Source organism: Somniosus microcephalus, chromosome 4 (genome assembly GCF_052327205.1).
Source record: "Somniosus microcephalus isolate GS21.2 chromosome 4, FLI_Smic_1.0, whole genome shotgun sequence".
Taxonomy (NCBI): Eukaryota; Metazoa; Chordata; class Chondrichthyes; order Squaliformes; family Somniosidae; genus Somniosus; species Somniosus microcephalus.
The window spans coordinates 240,986,544-240,999,991 of NC_140990.1; the positions used below are offsets into that span (position 1 = coordinate 240,986,544).

Genomic DNA, 13,448 nt, shown 5'->3' on the forward strand with positions numbered 1-13,448 from the left:
GTCATGGTAATTTTTTTAAAGTCGTAATTTGAAATCAACGGAACACCTATAATTATCTCATTTGTGTTTTATTAATGATTAGAAAATGTGAACATTCCAATTGCTTACATTTGAGAGAAAGATAAGCAGACAGACAGTATCTTTTGAAAGGAACAAAATCTCTTGAGGGAAATGGTTAAAAGGGAAGGCTGTAGCTGTCAGTGTTTCCTTCTCCTGCCACCTTACCCACCACCTCCCACCCAGCCAAAAGAAAAGAAAAAACAGAATCATAAGAGGACAGAGAGAGAAACAAAAAGTTAGGATGGGGGAAGCAGTAAACAAGGGGAAGAAAGGCAGAAGAGGAGAGAGGGAGGACATCAGCAACATGAAGACAAGAGAGACACTTCAGAGAAACCACATTCTCCCACCTGTGTAGAACACTACTAGTGAGTTCCACTAGCATATCAACATTTATTTTGTGTATGAAATTTCACACTCATCAAACTGAGGGATGTCAGTATTGATGACCCAATTTTCAAAGCCTGACTATGCCAATGTGTTTTTTCCCCCATTTCTCATAATACTGACTCTTGTGGTATCTTTAAGTGCGATCACCAATTTAGTGCCTTTGTTACCTCTAGACTTGACTATTCCAACACACTCCTGGCTAGCCTCCCACATTCCACCCTACATAAACTTGAGGTCACCCAAAACTCGGCTGCCCGTGTCCTAACTCGCACCAAGTCCCATTCGCCCATCTCCCCTGTGCTCGCTGACCTACATTGGCTCCCGGTTAAGCAGCACCATGTTTTCAAAATTCTCATCCTTGTTTTCAAATCCCTCCATGGCCTCGCCCCTCCCTATCTCTGTAATTTCCTTCAGCCTTACAACCCCCCCCCCCCCTCGAGATATCTGTGCTACTCTAATTCTGCCCTCTTGAGCATCGTTGATTATAATCGCTCAACCTTTGATGGCTGTGCCTTCTGTTGTCTAGGCCCTAAGCTCTGGAATTCCCTGCCTAAACCTCTCCGCCTCGCTACCCAAAGATGTTTTATAAATATATTAAGAGTAAGAGGATAACTAAAGAAAAGGTAGGGCCTATTAGAGGTCATGAGGGTAATCAGTGTGGGGAGACGTCGGTAGGGTTCTTAATGAATACTTTGGTTCTGTTTTCACAAAGGAGAGGGGTGAAGCAGACATTGCTATCGGGGGGGGAGGAGTGTGAAATATTAGATGAAATAAACATAGTGAGAGAGGAAGTATTAAGGGGTTTAGCAGCTTTAAAAGCAGATAAATCCCCAGGCCCAGATGAAATATATCCCAGGCTGTTATGCGAAGCAAAAGAGGAAATAGCAGAGGCCCTGACCATCATTTTTCAATCCTCTCTGGCTTCAGGTGTGGTGCCAGAGGACTGGAGGACTGCTAATGTGGTACGCTTGTTTAAAAAGGGAGAAAAGGATAGACCGAGTAATTACAGACCAGTCAGCCTAACCTCGGTGGTGGGAAAATTATTGGAAAGAATTCTGAAGGACAGGATAAATCTTCATTTAGAAAGACACGGATTAATCAAGGATAGTCAGCACGGATTTGGTAAGAGAAGGTCGTGTCTGACAAACTTAATTGAATTTTTTGAGGAGGTAAGGAGGTTCGATGAGGGTCGTGCATTTGATGTAGTGTATATGGACTTTAGCAAGGCTTTTGATAAGGTTCCACATGGCGGACTGGTCACGAAGTTAAAAGCCCATGGGATCCAGGGCAAAGTGTCAAGTTGGATTCAAAACTGGCTCGGAGATGGGAAGCAGAGGGTAATGGTTGATGGGTGTTTTTGTGACTGGAAGGCTGTTTCCAGTGGGGTTCCACAGGGCTCAGTACCAGGTCCCTTGCTTTTTGTGGTATATATCAACAATCTTGACTTGAATATAGGGGGTATGATTAAGAAGTTTGCAGATGATACTAAAATCGACTGTGTGGTTGATACTGAAGAAGGAAGCTGTAGACTGCAGGCAGATATCAATAAATTGGTCAGGTGGGCAGAACAGTGGCAAATGGAATTCAATCCGGAGAAGTGTGAGGTAATGCATTTGGGGAGGGCTAACAAGGAAAGGGAATACACATTAAATGGTAGGACACCTTGGAATGCATGTCCACAGATCCCTGAAGGTAGCAGGCCAGGTAGATAAGGTGGTTAAGAAGGCATACGGAATGCTTGCCTTTATTAGCCGTGGTATAGAATACAAGAGCAGGGGGGTTATGCTTCAACTGTATAAAACACTAGTTAGGCTTCAGCTAGAGTACTGCGTGCAGTTCTGGTCACCACATTACAGGAAAGATGTGATTGCACTAGAGAGGGTACAGAGGAGATTTACAAGGATGTTGCCGGGAGTAGAGAATCTTAGCTATGAGGAAAGACTGGATAGGCTGGGTCTGTTTTCCTTGGAACAGAGAAGGCTGAGGGGAGACCTTAATTGAGGTGTATAAAATTATGAGGGGCATAGATAAAGTGGATAGAAAGGACCTATTTCCCTTAGCAGAGGGGTCAAAAACCAGGGGGCACAGATTTAAAGTAATTGGTGGAAGATTTATAGGGGATTTGAGGGTAAATTTCTTCACCCAGAGGGTTGTGGGGCTCTGGAACTCACTGCCTGAAAGGGTGGTAGAGGCAGGAACCCTAACCACATTTAAAAAGTACTTGGATGTGCACCTGGGATGCTCTAACCTGCAGAGCTACGGACCAAGAGCTGGGAACTGGGATTAGGCTGGATAGCACTTTGTTGGCCGGCGCGGACATGATGCTGTAACTTTCTATGATCCTCCTTTAAGACGCTCCTTAAAACCTACCTCTTTGACCAAGCTTTTGGTCACTTGCCCTAATTTACCCTTACGTGGCTCGGTGTCAAATTTATTGTCTTAAAATACTCCTGTGCAGCGCCGTGGGACGTTTTACTACGTTAAAGGTGCTATATAAATACACGTTGTTGTTGTTGTAGTGCCCATCATTTTGAATTTTGTTCTGTACACTCACCTCCACAAGGATCAGGTTTAAAACTAACCAAATCATGCCCCAGAGGTAGAAACATTAGTTCATCTTTGGTGGATTACTTCAGAATAACACTGCTATATGTAATTGTTTTTACAAGAATACTGCATGTTTTAAGAATGCAACTTTCAGCCTTTGCAGAGTAGGGTGGTCACCCCGCTCTTTTCAGAGCTGACAGTTATGTGAAAAATGAATAGCAAAGTTAATTTTTGCAGTAGGGAATCAAAAATGTCCAGCGTGTGTGCTAGCCGATCGAAAATATTTCAATTTGTTCTTGTGACAATTTATGGGGTATTATTGGAGAGAATTGGGTGGATTCAGAACTACTACAGTCACTATAGGTTCAATCACAATGGAAGTACTTGTAAATGAGGAAGGCAGTACACATTAAGAAATGGTGCTGAGTTCAGAAACAAGCAATGAAAGAATTTCAGTAGGTCAGTTAAATAAAAGAGTAAACTAGGTACAAGGGTAGTGCAAAAGTTTGGACTTGGGGAAAAGGTGGCAGCTTTCTTTGCACTTGTTAAAATATGATGGGTAGCATTTAAATACAGCATAACAATGATTTTGTGTTTGAAAATCATTCTGTACCTAGCAAGAGTCTGAATGTTCAATTTTTCTTCCAATGATGTAGTGATAAGATTTTGTGATGATTGCCTTTACAAAGACAATGTGCTGACAAAAATTGTCTCCTTTTTAGGAGGCAAGGACAGAAGAAGTGGCCTTATCCTGACAATTCCATTATGCTCGGAGCAAACAAACATGGATGAGCTGAGTGTCACTCTGGATTATTTGCTCAGCATTCCAAGGTGACTCTTCTATTCATGCATTTTATCTGTATTTTTAAAATGCGATTATATTTGTACTAACATTGCTCAACCTGTGAACTACTGTCACTAATGATAATTAAGTCTGTTTTGCCAGATGAGTCTGTTCAGTACACTTCTATGGAGATTAGTCTATGAGGAGTCAAAAATATTGTAAAAATACATTTTATAACTGTCTATTGTTAAGTGCAGTTTTCTTCAATTAAAACTGACTTTTTTCAGTAAACTGACAGTTAAGTATTACCGGAAGAAAGTTTTAAAATTAATTGAGGTGTAGGAATTTTCTTGTGATAAATGGTTTGCTTGTGTTTCATCTAAGGATGATGAAGATTAGTGATATTTGGCAGAGTGCTAATTTTTTTGACCTCCTTGCTCACCCTATTCACCTTTTATGCATATTTGTGAATTGTACGCAGGAAATTACATTAGTGCTTTGAAATTTAAAACAAAACCGAAGATAGACTTTTAAAATCTCTTTCATTGCAAAAAAGACTGCCAGATTTTACTTCAAATATGTAAGGGAGGAATTTCCTGTGTATTTGTGCCCAGAGACACGTGTAATCTGGGAGCAAAGCAAATGTGTGGCGTAAAAGATCTCGGAGAATTGGGATTCAGTGAGTAATTACACCACGCCCGAATTTCTTCGCTCTTTAGCACCTGTCTATTCATCTCTGCACATCTCGCCTCATTATAATGGTTCTACCCCAAGCTATAAAGCTGTGAATTTCCTGTAATTAAGCTGGTTCAGAAGCTCTTAAAATTATAACCTGATTTTTCAGGTGCACAGGCACCCGTAGTAACCTGAACCAGCCGCAAATCAGAAATTCCAGGAAATATTGTAGCCATTCTTGTCCTGTGAATCCTGACGTCTATTTTCAGGTCCTTTTTGAGAAATAAAAATGGCTCTTTTACTGGCTCTACCCTGCTTGTCATTGTCACTGAGCAGGAGAAAGAGAACCAGAGAAAAGAGGCCTGGAGAGTGAAGCACCACAAGCGAAGACCGCACCCCCACATGCAATTACTCGTGGCGTGTTTAGGCCTCGACAGACATTTGTGGAGATGCTGGATGAACATAAGAACATAAGAAATAGGAGCAGGAGTAGGCCAATCGGCCCCTCGAGCCTGCTCCGTCATTCAATAAGATCATGGCTGATCTGATCCTAACCGCCAATCTACTATCACAGAACCATCTCCTGAATCTAACAGAATTAGACACACGAAATAGGAGCAGGATCAGGCTACACGGCCCCTGGGCCCGCTCCGCTACCCACAGGGCCATGTCCGATCCGAACCTAGACTCGTGTCCAAATTCCTGCCCGCTCCCCGTAACCCTTAATTCCCTTTACTTCTAGGAAACTGTCTATTTCTGTTTTAAATTTATGTAATGACGTAGCTTCTACAGCTTTTTGGGGCAGCATATTCCATGGACCTACCACCCTGAGTGAAGTAGTTCCTCCTCATCTCAGTTTTGAAAGAGCAGCCCCTTATTCTAAGACTATGCCCTCTAGTTCTAGTTTCACCCATCATCGGGAACATCCTCCCCGCATCCACCCGATCCAACCCCTTCAGAGGAGGCCATTGGCCTACTCTGTGACTCAATCCGCGATGACTTGAAGCCCCAGTCCAAATGCCTTAACTGTAGAAATGACGGTTACCATGGCCCTCAACTTTTATGGTTCCATCCACAAGGGATCAGTGCAGGATTAGTCAAGGGACAGATTGTGAGATTAGTGAAAACTTGCATTTTGCAGTTAACTGACCCCCCTTTTCTGTGGAGCTGCAAAATTCATCAGATTTTCATGTTTGTGACGGGGCAAAGACAGAGGACATTAAGTTTCTACAGGACGGTTGGCTTCCCAGGAGTTCAAGGACAATTGAGGGAACACGCATTGCAATAAAGACATTAAGTCGCCTTCCAAATCGGTGCCCATCTTTCCTGCAACTCCATGTTTGAACCTCCAATCGGATTTCCTCCCTTGTCACAGCACTAAATCAGCCTTAATCAAAGTCACAAATGACATCCTGCGTGACTATGCGTGGTGCACTATCCGTCCTCATCTTTCTTGACCTGTCTGCAGCCTTTGTCACGGTTGACCACACCATCCTCCTCCCAATGCCTCTCCTCCATTGTCTAGCTGAGTGGGACTGCCCTCGCCTGGTTTCACTCTCTTACCTATCCAGTCGTAGCCAGAGAATCTCCTGCAATGGCTTCTCTTCCTGTCTTTGCACTGTTACCTTGAGTCCCCCAAAGGATCTATCCTTGCTCCCTTCTTATTTCTCATCTACATGCTATCCTCGGCGACATCATCTAAAAACACAACGTCAGGTTCCATATTTTTGCTGATGACATCCAGCTCTACCTCACCACCACCCCTCTACTGACTCTATGTTGTCAGACAACTTGTCCGACATCCAGTCCTGGATGAACCCAAATTTTAATAAACCCTGGGAAGACCGAAGCCATTGTCTTCGGTCCCCGCCACAAACTCCGTTCCCTAGTCACTGATTCCATCCCCCTCCCTGGCCACTGTCAGATGTTTAACCAGACTGTTTGCAACCTTGGCGTCCTATTTAACCCTGATCTGAGTTTCCAACCCCATATCTTCTCCATTGCCAAGGCCACCTACTTCCACCTCCGTAATATCACCTATCTCTGCTCCTGCCTCAACCCATCTGCTGCTGAAACGCTCAGCCCTGCTTGTTCCCTCCAGACTCGATTATTTCAGTGTTCTCCTGGCTGGTCTCCCATCTTCCACCTTCCAGAAACTCCAGCTCATCCGAAACTCTCTTACCCGTATCCTAACTCGCACCAAGTCCCGTTCACACATCACCCCTGTGCTCGCTGATCTACATTGCTTCTCGGATCCCGAACGCCTTGATTTTAAAACTCTCATCTTCGTGTTCAATGGCCTCACCATCCCCATCGCTGTAACCTCCCCCAGCCCTAAAACCCCCTCAGAACTCTGTGTTTCTCCAACTCAGGCCTCTTGTCCATCCCCTACCTCCTTCACCCCACCATTAATGGCTGTGCCTTCAACTGCTTAAGCGCTAAACTCTGGAATTCCCTCCCATAACCTCTCCGCCTCTCTCTGCTCCTTTTAAGACCCCCTTTAAAACCCACCTCTATTGTCCTAGTGTCTCCTTCTTTGGCTCGGTATCAATTTTTGTCTGATTAAGCTCCTGTGAAGCGCCTTGGGACGTTTTACTACATTAAAGGCACTATATAAATGCAAGTTGATGTTTGTTGTATCAGAAAGGGCTACCGCTCACACAACGTTGAGATAGTCTGTGATTCCCGGCTGCACACCTTGCTTGTGAACACACACCATGCAATGATGCATTCATTGTCCGCAACTTGGTCATTGCATGCATGCTCGGGCACCGGGGACAAGTGGAAGGATAGATCCTTGCTGATGAGGCTTATTCCTTGCTGCCATGCCTGATGACGCCTTTTCGTGTCCCATTGCTGAGGGGAGATACAACCAAGTACTTGCGCCCGCCAGGCTGGTGGCTGAGAAGACTATTGGGGTGCTAATGAGCTTGGACAGGTCTGGGGATGTTCTCCAATACCCCCCCATAAAGGGTAGCGAGGTTAGTCATTGCTGTGCCCTGCACAACTGCGCCAGGACATAAGGTCTGGATAATGACATTGTGAGGCTCCAATCAAAACGGAAGATCCTGAACTGCTGGAGCCGGAGCCAACGGATGTGGCACGTTCAGAGAGGGCAGGGTGGTCAGAGGTCAGCTTGTGGCACAGGCGTTTATCCAATGAGTGCCCCCACAAGGTCGCAACCAGAAGGATCAGACACAGCTCTCTGACATCAAAGACTGTTTATTACAAAAAATGTTTCATATGATTCGTAAACTTTGACAAGAAGTTTTTCCTTAAAGTTAAACTCTATTTGGACATTTGAACAAATTCTTGCAGGGAATCCAATAAATCTTAAATAGAACCTGAGTAATGTAGTTTAATTACAAACAGTGGTTCATGGCAGTGTTAAACTCTTCTAGAAATTCAAACAACTATTTACAATGATAAATCTTTAATGAACATTAATCGGCATGAGTTAAACTCCTGGAAACTTTAGACCACCCCCCCCCCCCCCCCCACGACCACCTCCACCACCAGTTTCTTGCCCTCTCCTGGGTGCTGTGTACCATCTTGCCCTGCAAAGATAAAATGAGAGAAAAAAATTAGGCTTGTAGTTGTTTGAATGTGTGGAACAACTGCTCTGAATCTTTCTGGGGGCTTTTGCTGCAAGTTCACGATTCAAGTTCTGCATCAGAGCCTCGAGTGTGGTGGTGCCCATGGTGGGTGAGGATGAAAGGGAGAGCGTCTTAACTGGTGAGTGTCTTAACTTCCATGCTTTGGTGAGGTAATTGAATTTCTTGTGGTACAGGTAGACTATCCTTTATCCGAACTTCCGAAAACCGAAAGTTTTTTCGTTCAGCGTAAGTCGTGCGCACGACATGACCAGAGTGGCGCATGACTTACGCTGAGCAGGGCAGAGGGTCACAGAGTTCCCTCCTGGGTAGGAGATTGCAGGCTGAGCCGGGCAGTGTGAAGGAGGTACCGGGAGAGTGAACCCAACAATACAGCAGCCCATCCGATATTCTTTTCTCCCGACCCGACCCGAACCGCGGCCCGTCTGATATTCTTTTCTCCCCCGACCCCCGACCGACCCCGACCCCCCTGACCTGAACCGCGGCCTGTCCGATATTCTTTTCTCCGCCCCCACCCGACCCCCGACCTGATTTGCGGGCCAGCTTAGTAGGAGTCAGCCGATATCCGGCTTTCTAGAGAAGCAGGAAGGGGAATGAGACACGGAACAGTCGCAAGAGGTAGCCTGAACTTTTACAATTTATATTAAATACAAATTTCCCAGTCTTATAATAATACCTTCTGAAATCCGAAAAATTTCAAAAACCGAAACTCAGCTGGTCCCAAGGCTTTCGGATAAGGGATAGTGTACCTGTACTGCGCCGCCATCTTGGGAACTGATGAATAGTCTTTAAGACAGAAAGCCGTCCATCACTTACCTTGCACTCCCCAGCCTCACTCTTTAAAAAAACATCAGCCAGTTTTATAGGGCTCCACCCTAATACTTTGTATCCCATTGGCCCCCATATGCTACTGAGATTGGCAGGTAATTTTGGTGTACCTTAACATCGGCAGAATGGGTGTTATTTCATCAGCAACTTCTCGGTTCCGTCCTAGCTGGAAATTCCACCCCATAGTGCCGTGTGTATTTTCTGTTTGCATTCTGTGATGGTGCCAAACAGGCTTGTGTCAGACCAGGCCATATATCCATAGAATACTGAGCCTTAAATTTTACTTTATACACTTTTTTGTGAATTAGTGGACCTCCTGACCAAGTGCAGCATTCAGATCTAGCAACGTTAGAGGGCAGGTGGATATTTAGGCCAAGGTGGGGCAGGCATATATAAAGATTGTAGAGGAGGGGAAAGGGAAGGGAAGGTTAGCAGGAGGGAATGTGGAGAGGGAGAGTGTGAGGAGTAGGACGGGACAGTTGGGCAAAGGTAGAGAAACCACTCTGCATGGGAAATGGCGGTTGGGGGGGCGGGGGTGGGGATGGGTGTACAGGCTTAAAAACTTTCTGCGCAGGGACAGGGAGGGGTTTGAGTTCAGCAAAATGTCTCCGCAGGAAGAGAGGGTGTGGGGTGGGAAGGGACTAGAAAACAATCTCAGGGAGGGGAGGGGCAGTGCATTGTATTGGCTGCCTGACAATCAATTGCAATAGCTTGGTTGCAACATTGTCCAAGTGAGCTGGCAATGGGTATCTATGCAGTAGGTGGGGGAGAGGGAGTTGGGAAGCTGAGGACTCGGAGCATCTGGCATACATGGAGCTGGGGATGGCGGGTGGGGTGGGAACAATGTTGCCTGGTTGTGATCAGAATTGTCTGGGAACACTCAGTGGGGGATAGGGGAGAGTTTGGTGTTCCCAAGAGGCAGAATCGCAGCAGGGGCGGGTCAGATGGTGAGGTTGAGTGGTACTCGGGAGCACGTTCCAGCAGGGAGTGGGTGTCCCCAGGATTTCCTTCAGACTAGACTGCGTTCTTCGTAAGGTCTGGGTAATATTGCTGTATCAATCTTTGCTGGCACTGAAATGTCGAACAGAATGAGGGACAGGGTTGAGGGTGATCGATTCAACAGCTCTGCCTATTATGACTGGGACAGAGCAGGAGGAAGATTGAGAGCGACTCGACCTGTAACTTGCTGCTGACAGTTAACTTTTGCATGAAGGGAATTAAAAATTTGTTGCATGTGTTACTAAAATGTTGGATGGACTTTTGCAAGACAATTTTCTTAGCGAAGACCATAGAGCGAGTCATGAAGTGAGACCACTGAAGTGCCTGGGGAAGATCCGATGGAGGATGATTCATATGGATTCGTATTAAATTCCGCTGCCCAAGGCCGTTAGATTTACAGCCTGAATATGTTTGTCTTTTTTTTACTCTTGTCTCCATTTGCTGATCTTGTTCTGCCAAGTTTGAGGACCAAAATCCTTGTTTGGGGCAGAGGTTTACGATTTCTAGCTCACGGGTGGGGGGTGGTTCAACTTAAAATGCCGGAGGCTACTCTTGCTGTGTGCTCGTTTTGCTACCGTCATGTAATGTTGGGTTCAATGCCATTGCGTTCTAGTAGTGATGTTATATTATGCTTGTAGTGCCATCTGCAGGTGTAATACCATTAGAATTATGAGACTACTTACTGTTTTTTTTAATGTATTTTAGTTCGATAATATTTGAACTTGTTTGAAATTCATGAGATTGGTATTATGCATTAGACAGGTAAATAGTGAACAAACTCCTTGTGATTTTGGAGAGGAATAGGTAACTTGAAGTTTTACACTACTCACATGGTTATGAGTGTACAACACTGAAAGTCATTTGCACACATCTGCACTCTTGTCAGCCCTTCTTCCCAAATGCTTATACAAATATATATTCTGCCCTTTCTTCACCAAACAGTCTGCTCTTATCTCATTTACAAGCTTTTCTGTCATAGTGGCCATACAGTTTGCCCATCTTGGAGCATGCGACACTGAAACCTATGCAACAGTAATCTGATGTACCTATATACATCCAGACACAAATAAACTGTTAGTATTTACCTGACCTGTATTGCACTGAAACATGTGATGAAATATGTCAACCTCATTCATCACAAATTGGAATAGCTTCTTCCCCAGTCTAGTTTAGGTTTGCACCCCAGTGGGTATCGGGCAGTCTCTGCCTGAGTTATTCAGTTTTGAGAATCGGATGCCAATTGGCTGGCTTTTACCGCTTGTTAATATCCATCTGAAATGAAGTTTGTGCTATGAACTGCCGACCGAATACCAGACTTATCCGCCATAACTTCATCGAATGTGTGGCAGAAACCCTCTTTATGCTCACTTCCGACAAAGTTATGGTGGCGGAGCAGAAGCAGCTCTGAGGAATTTCCGGCTATCTGAAATAACTTCATTACCCTTTGTGTACATTATGTGGATTTAAACAAAATAAAAAATCAACTTTGTTTTTAAACAAGCTATTTATAACGGAGGGTTTAAGTTAACAAATGTGTTGACAATTACTGAACATGGTAACTTAAATAAATAGAATTTTTCCTGATCTTCTAGAGAGCTGGATTATGATTAGATAGTTGATGGATTTATATTATTGCTTTCAAGGCTATCCTATAGTTGATGTATGCATGAGTTTTTCCTTTGATATTAAAGAGAAGCAAAATGCATCATGTATTTGATAGTTGTAGAATAAAGTCATGCTTTTAAGTGCCAACAGTATTGCAAGCACTAAATGACTGGGGCAAAGTAGTGGATGGAAGACCAAGGCAACATGGTGGATGCCTTTTGGAGATGCCAGATTTTTTGCAGAGAACTCAGACTAAGCTTCCAGTTTGTTATAAGAATGCAGTAAAAAAAAAATGAAGTACCCATTAATTTGGATCTGTCTGATTCTACTTAATATTTAGCAGTAGAAATTTATAAAAAATAATTTTTAGAGATGAATCCCTGAAATGGTGGGTGTGTTTTGAATGTGGTAGAGACCCTTTATACGCAAGAGGTTAACAACCTTGATAATATGGCCAAGATTACTATTTTAGCCAGCTGCATCTTTTAGTCCTTATGGGCCTAGACTATTGTTTACTATATCTGACAGGGTATAAAATGGTCTGTTGATTTACTTTTCCATCGAGCATAAAATAGAGTTATAGATATTGTTATTTTGGGGTTTAAAAAAACCTTTGGCTCATGGTGTTTTCAAGATATGTTTAGAATACACTGATTAATTGCTGAATTAGAGGTCAAGGAGTTAATAAAAACACAAAATGAGGACACTATCTAGTGCGGACCTGCGCAATATAAACCTGGAGGGTATTTGATATGATCACTGGTGTGTGCTGAGTTATCTGATCTAAATTGGAGTAACTGTAGTTCGTACTACCAAAAGGCCTTGATGCTCCTGGGTTAGCGAATGTAAAAAATTAAAGTTCCCATTCCTGATTGCTTTTAATGATTTCTATCTGGAAATTCACACACATGAACAAGGTCAGGCACAGCTGTAATGACTCCCATGACAGAATAGTCTGCCAGCACTTCCTGGCTAGGCTATTTAAGTAAATTATGCATATGAAATTGTATCACAGTACAAGATAGCACATCAGAAAAGCAGAGTATATTGGAAGGAAGTGGGTAGAAGTGATTACTGTTCCTCTGAGAAGTGTATCACTGAAAAAGAACATGGGGGAGCTCAAAATGTTAACGAGGATTTTTAATTAGCTCAAGGTTTCCTTCCCATCAGCCTTTTCAAATTACAAATTTTGACCCAAATAGAGAGGGAAAACTGCCAATAGGTAAAGGAGGACTGCTTTGATTACTGTGGCTGCTGGAGAATTATCCCAGAACTTCTATTCCTACATTGTAGTCATAGACTTAGCATGGAATACTGCTTTAGAAATTTCAAATTGTGTTCCCAGGATATGCTACTTTTTGGGATTGGCGGGTGAGGTAGAAAGGAATGGGATGGAGGCAGAGGCCTGCAGCCCCATCCTTGCCAGCTCTACAGTCTCCCTGTCCCCCAGAGAATTGACTTAAGATTCACATCTTCACCTCCGATACTTCAATGGCCTTATCCGCTCCCTACTTCTGCAATCTCCACAAGCTGTATGTCCCTGCATGCACCCTCAACTCCCGACCTATTTCTCTTTGTTCTAATAAAACTGACCCCATGTTTCCATTTGATGTTGCCAAGTGGGAGCATGTGAATGATGAATAATAATTAATAATAATAATTCAACTTTATTGTCATTGTACAATACACAAGTACATGAACAACGAAATGTGATCTTGCAAGCTCCCATGAGTCCAGTACAAATAACATTAACATTAAACGTAAATAACACCATCCTGGGAGAAGCAAAGCCGCTGCGTCTGTGCGCGCCGCCATTCCATTTCCACCATTCCTCCTGTCCGACAATCTTCAGCCCAACGCCCGGGCCTGCTCACCAGCCGCCCCTCCCGGGGCTCTTTCCGTGACCTTCTCACCAACCGCCCCTCCTCGGGGCTCCTTCCGTGACCTTC

The 13,448-nt window shown here is 44.0% G+C and overlaps 1 protein-coding gene across 1 annotated transcript in view; it reads left to right on the forward strand.

Annotated features, from left to right (window-relative positions):
- Window positions 1-13,448, forward strand: part of sestd1 (SEC14 and spectrin domains 1) — a 188,165-nt gene that overhangs the window by 34,695 nt on the left and 140,022 nt on the right. The window contains 1 exon segment of the mRNA XM_085985980.1: window positions 3,717-3,825. Coding sequence (XP_085842106.1) covers window positions 3,717-3,825 — 109 coding nt within the window.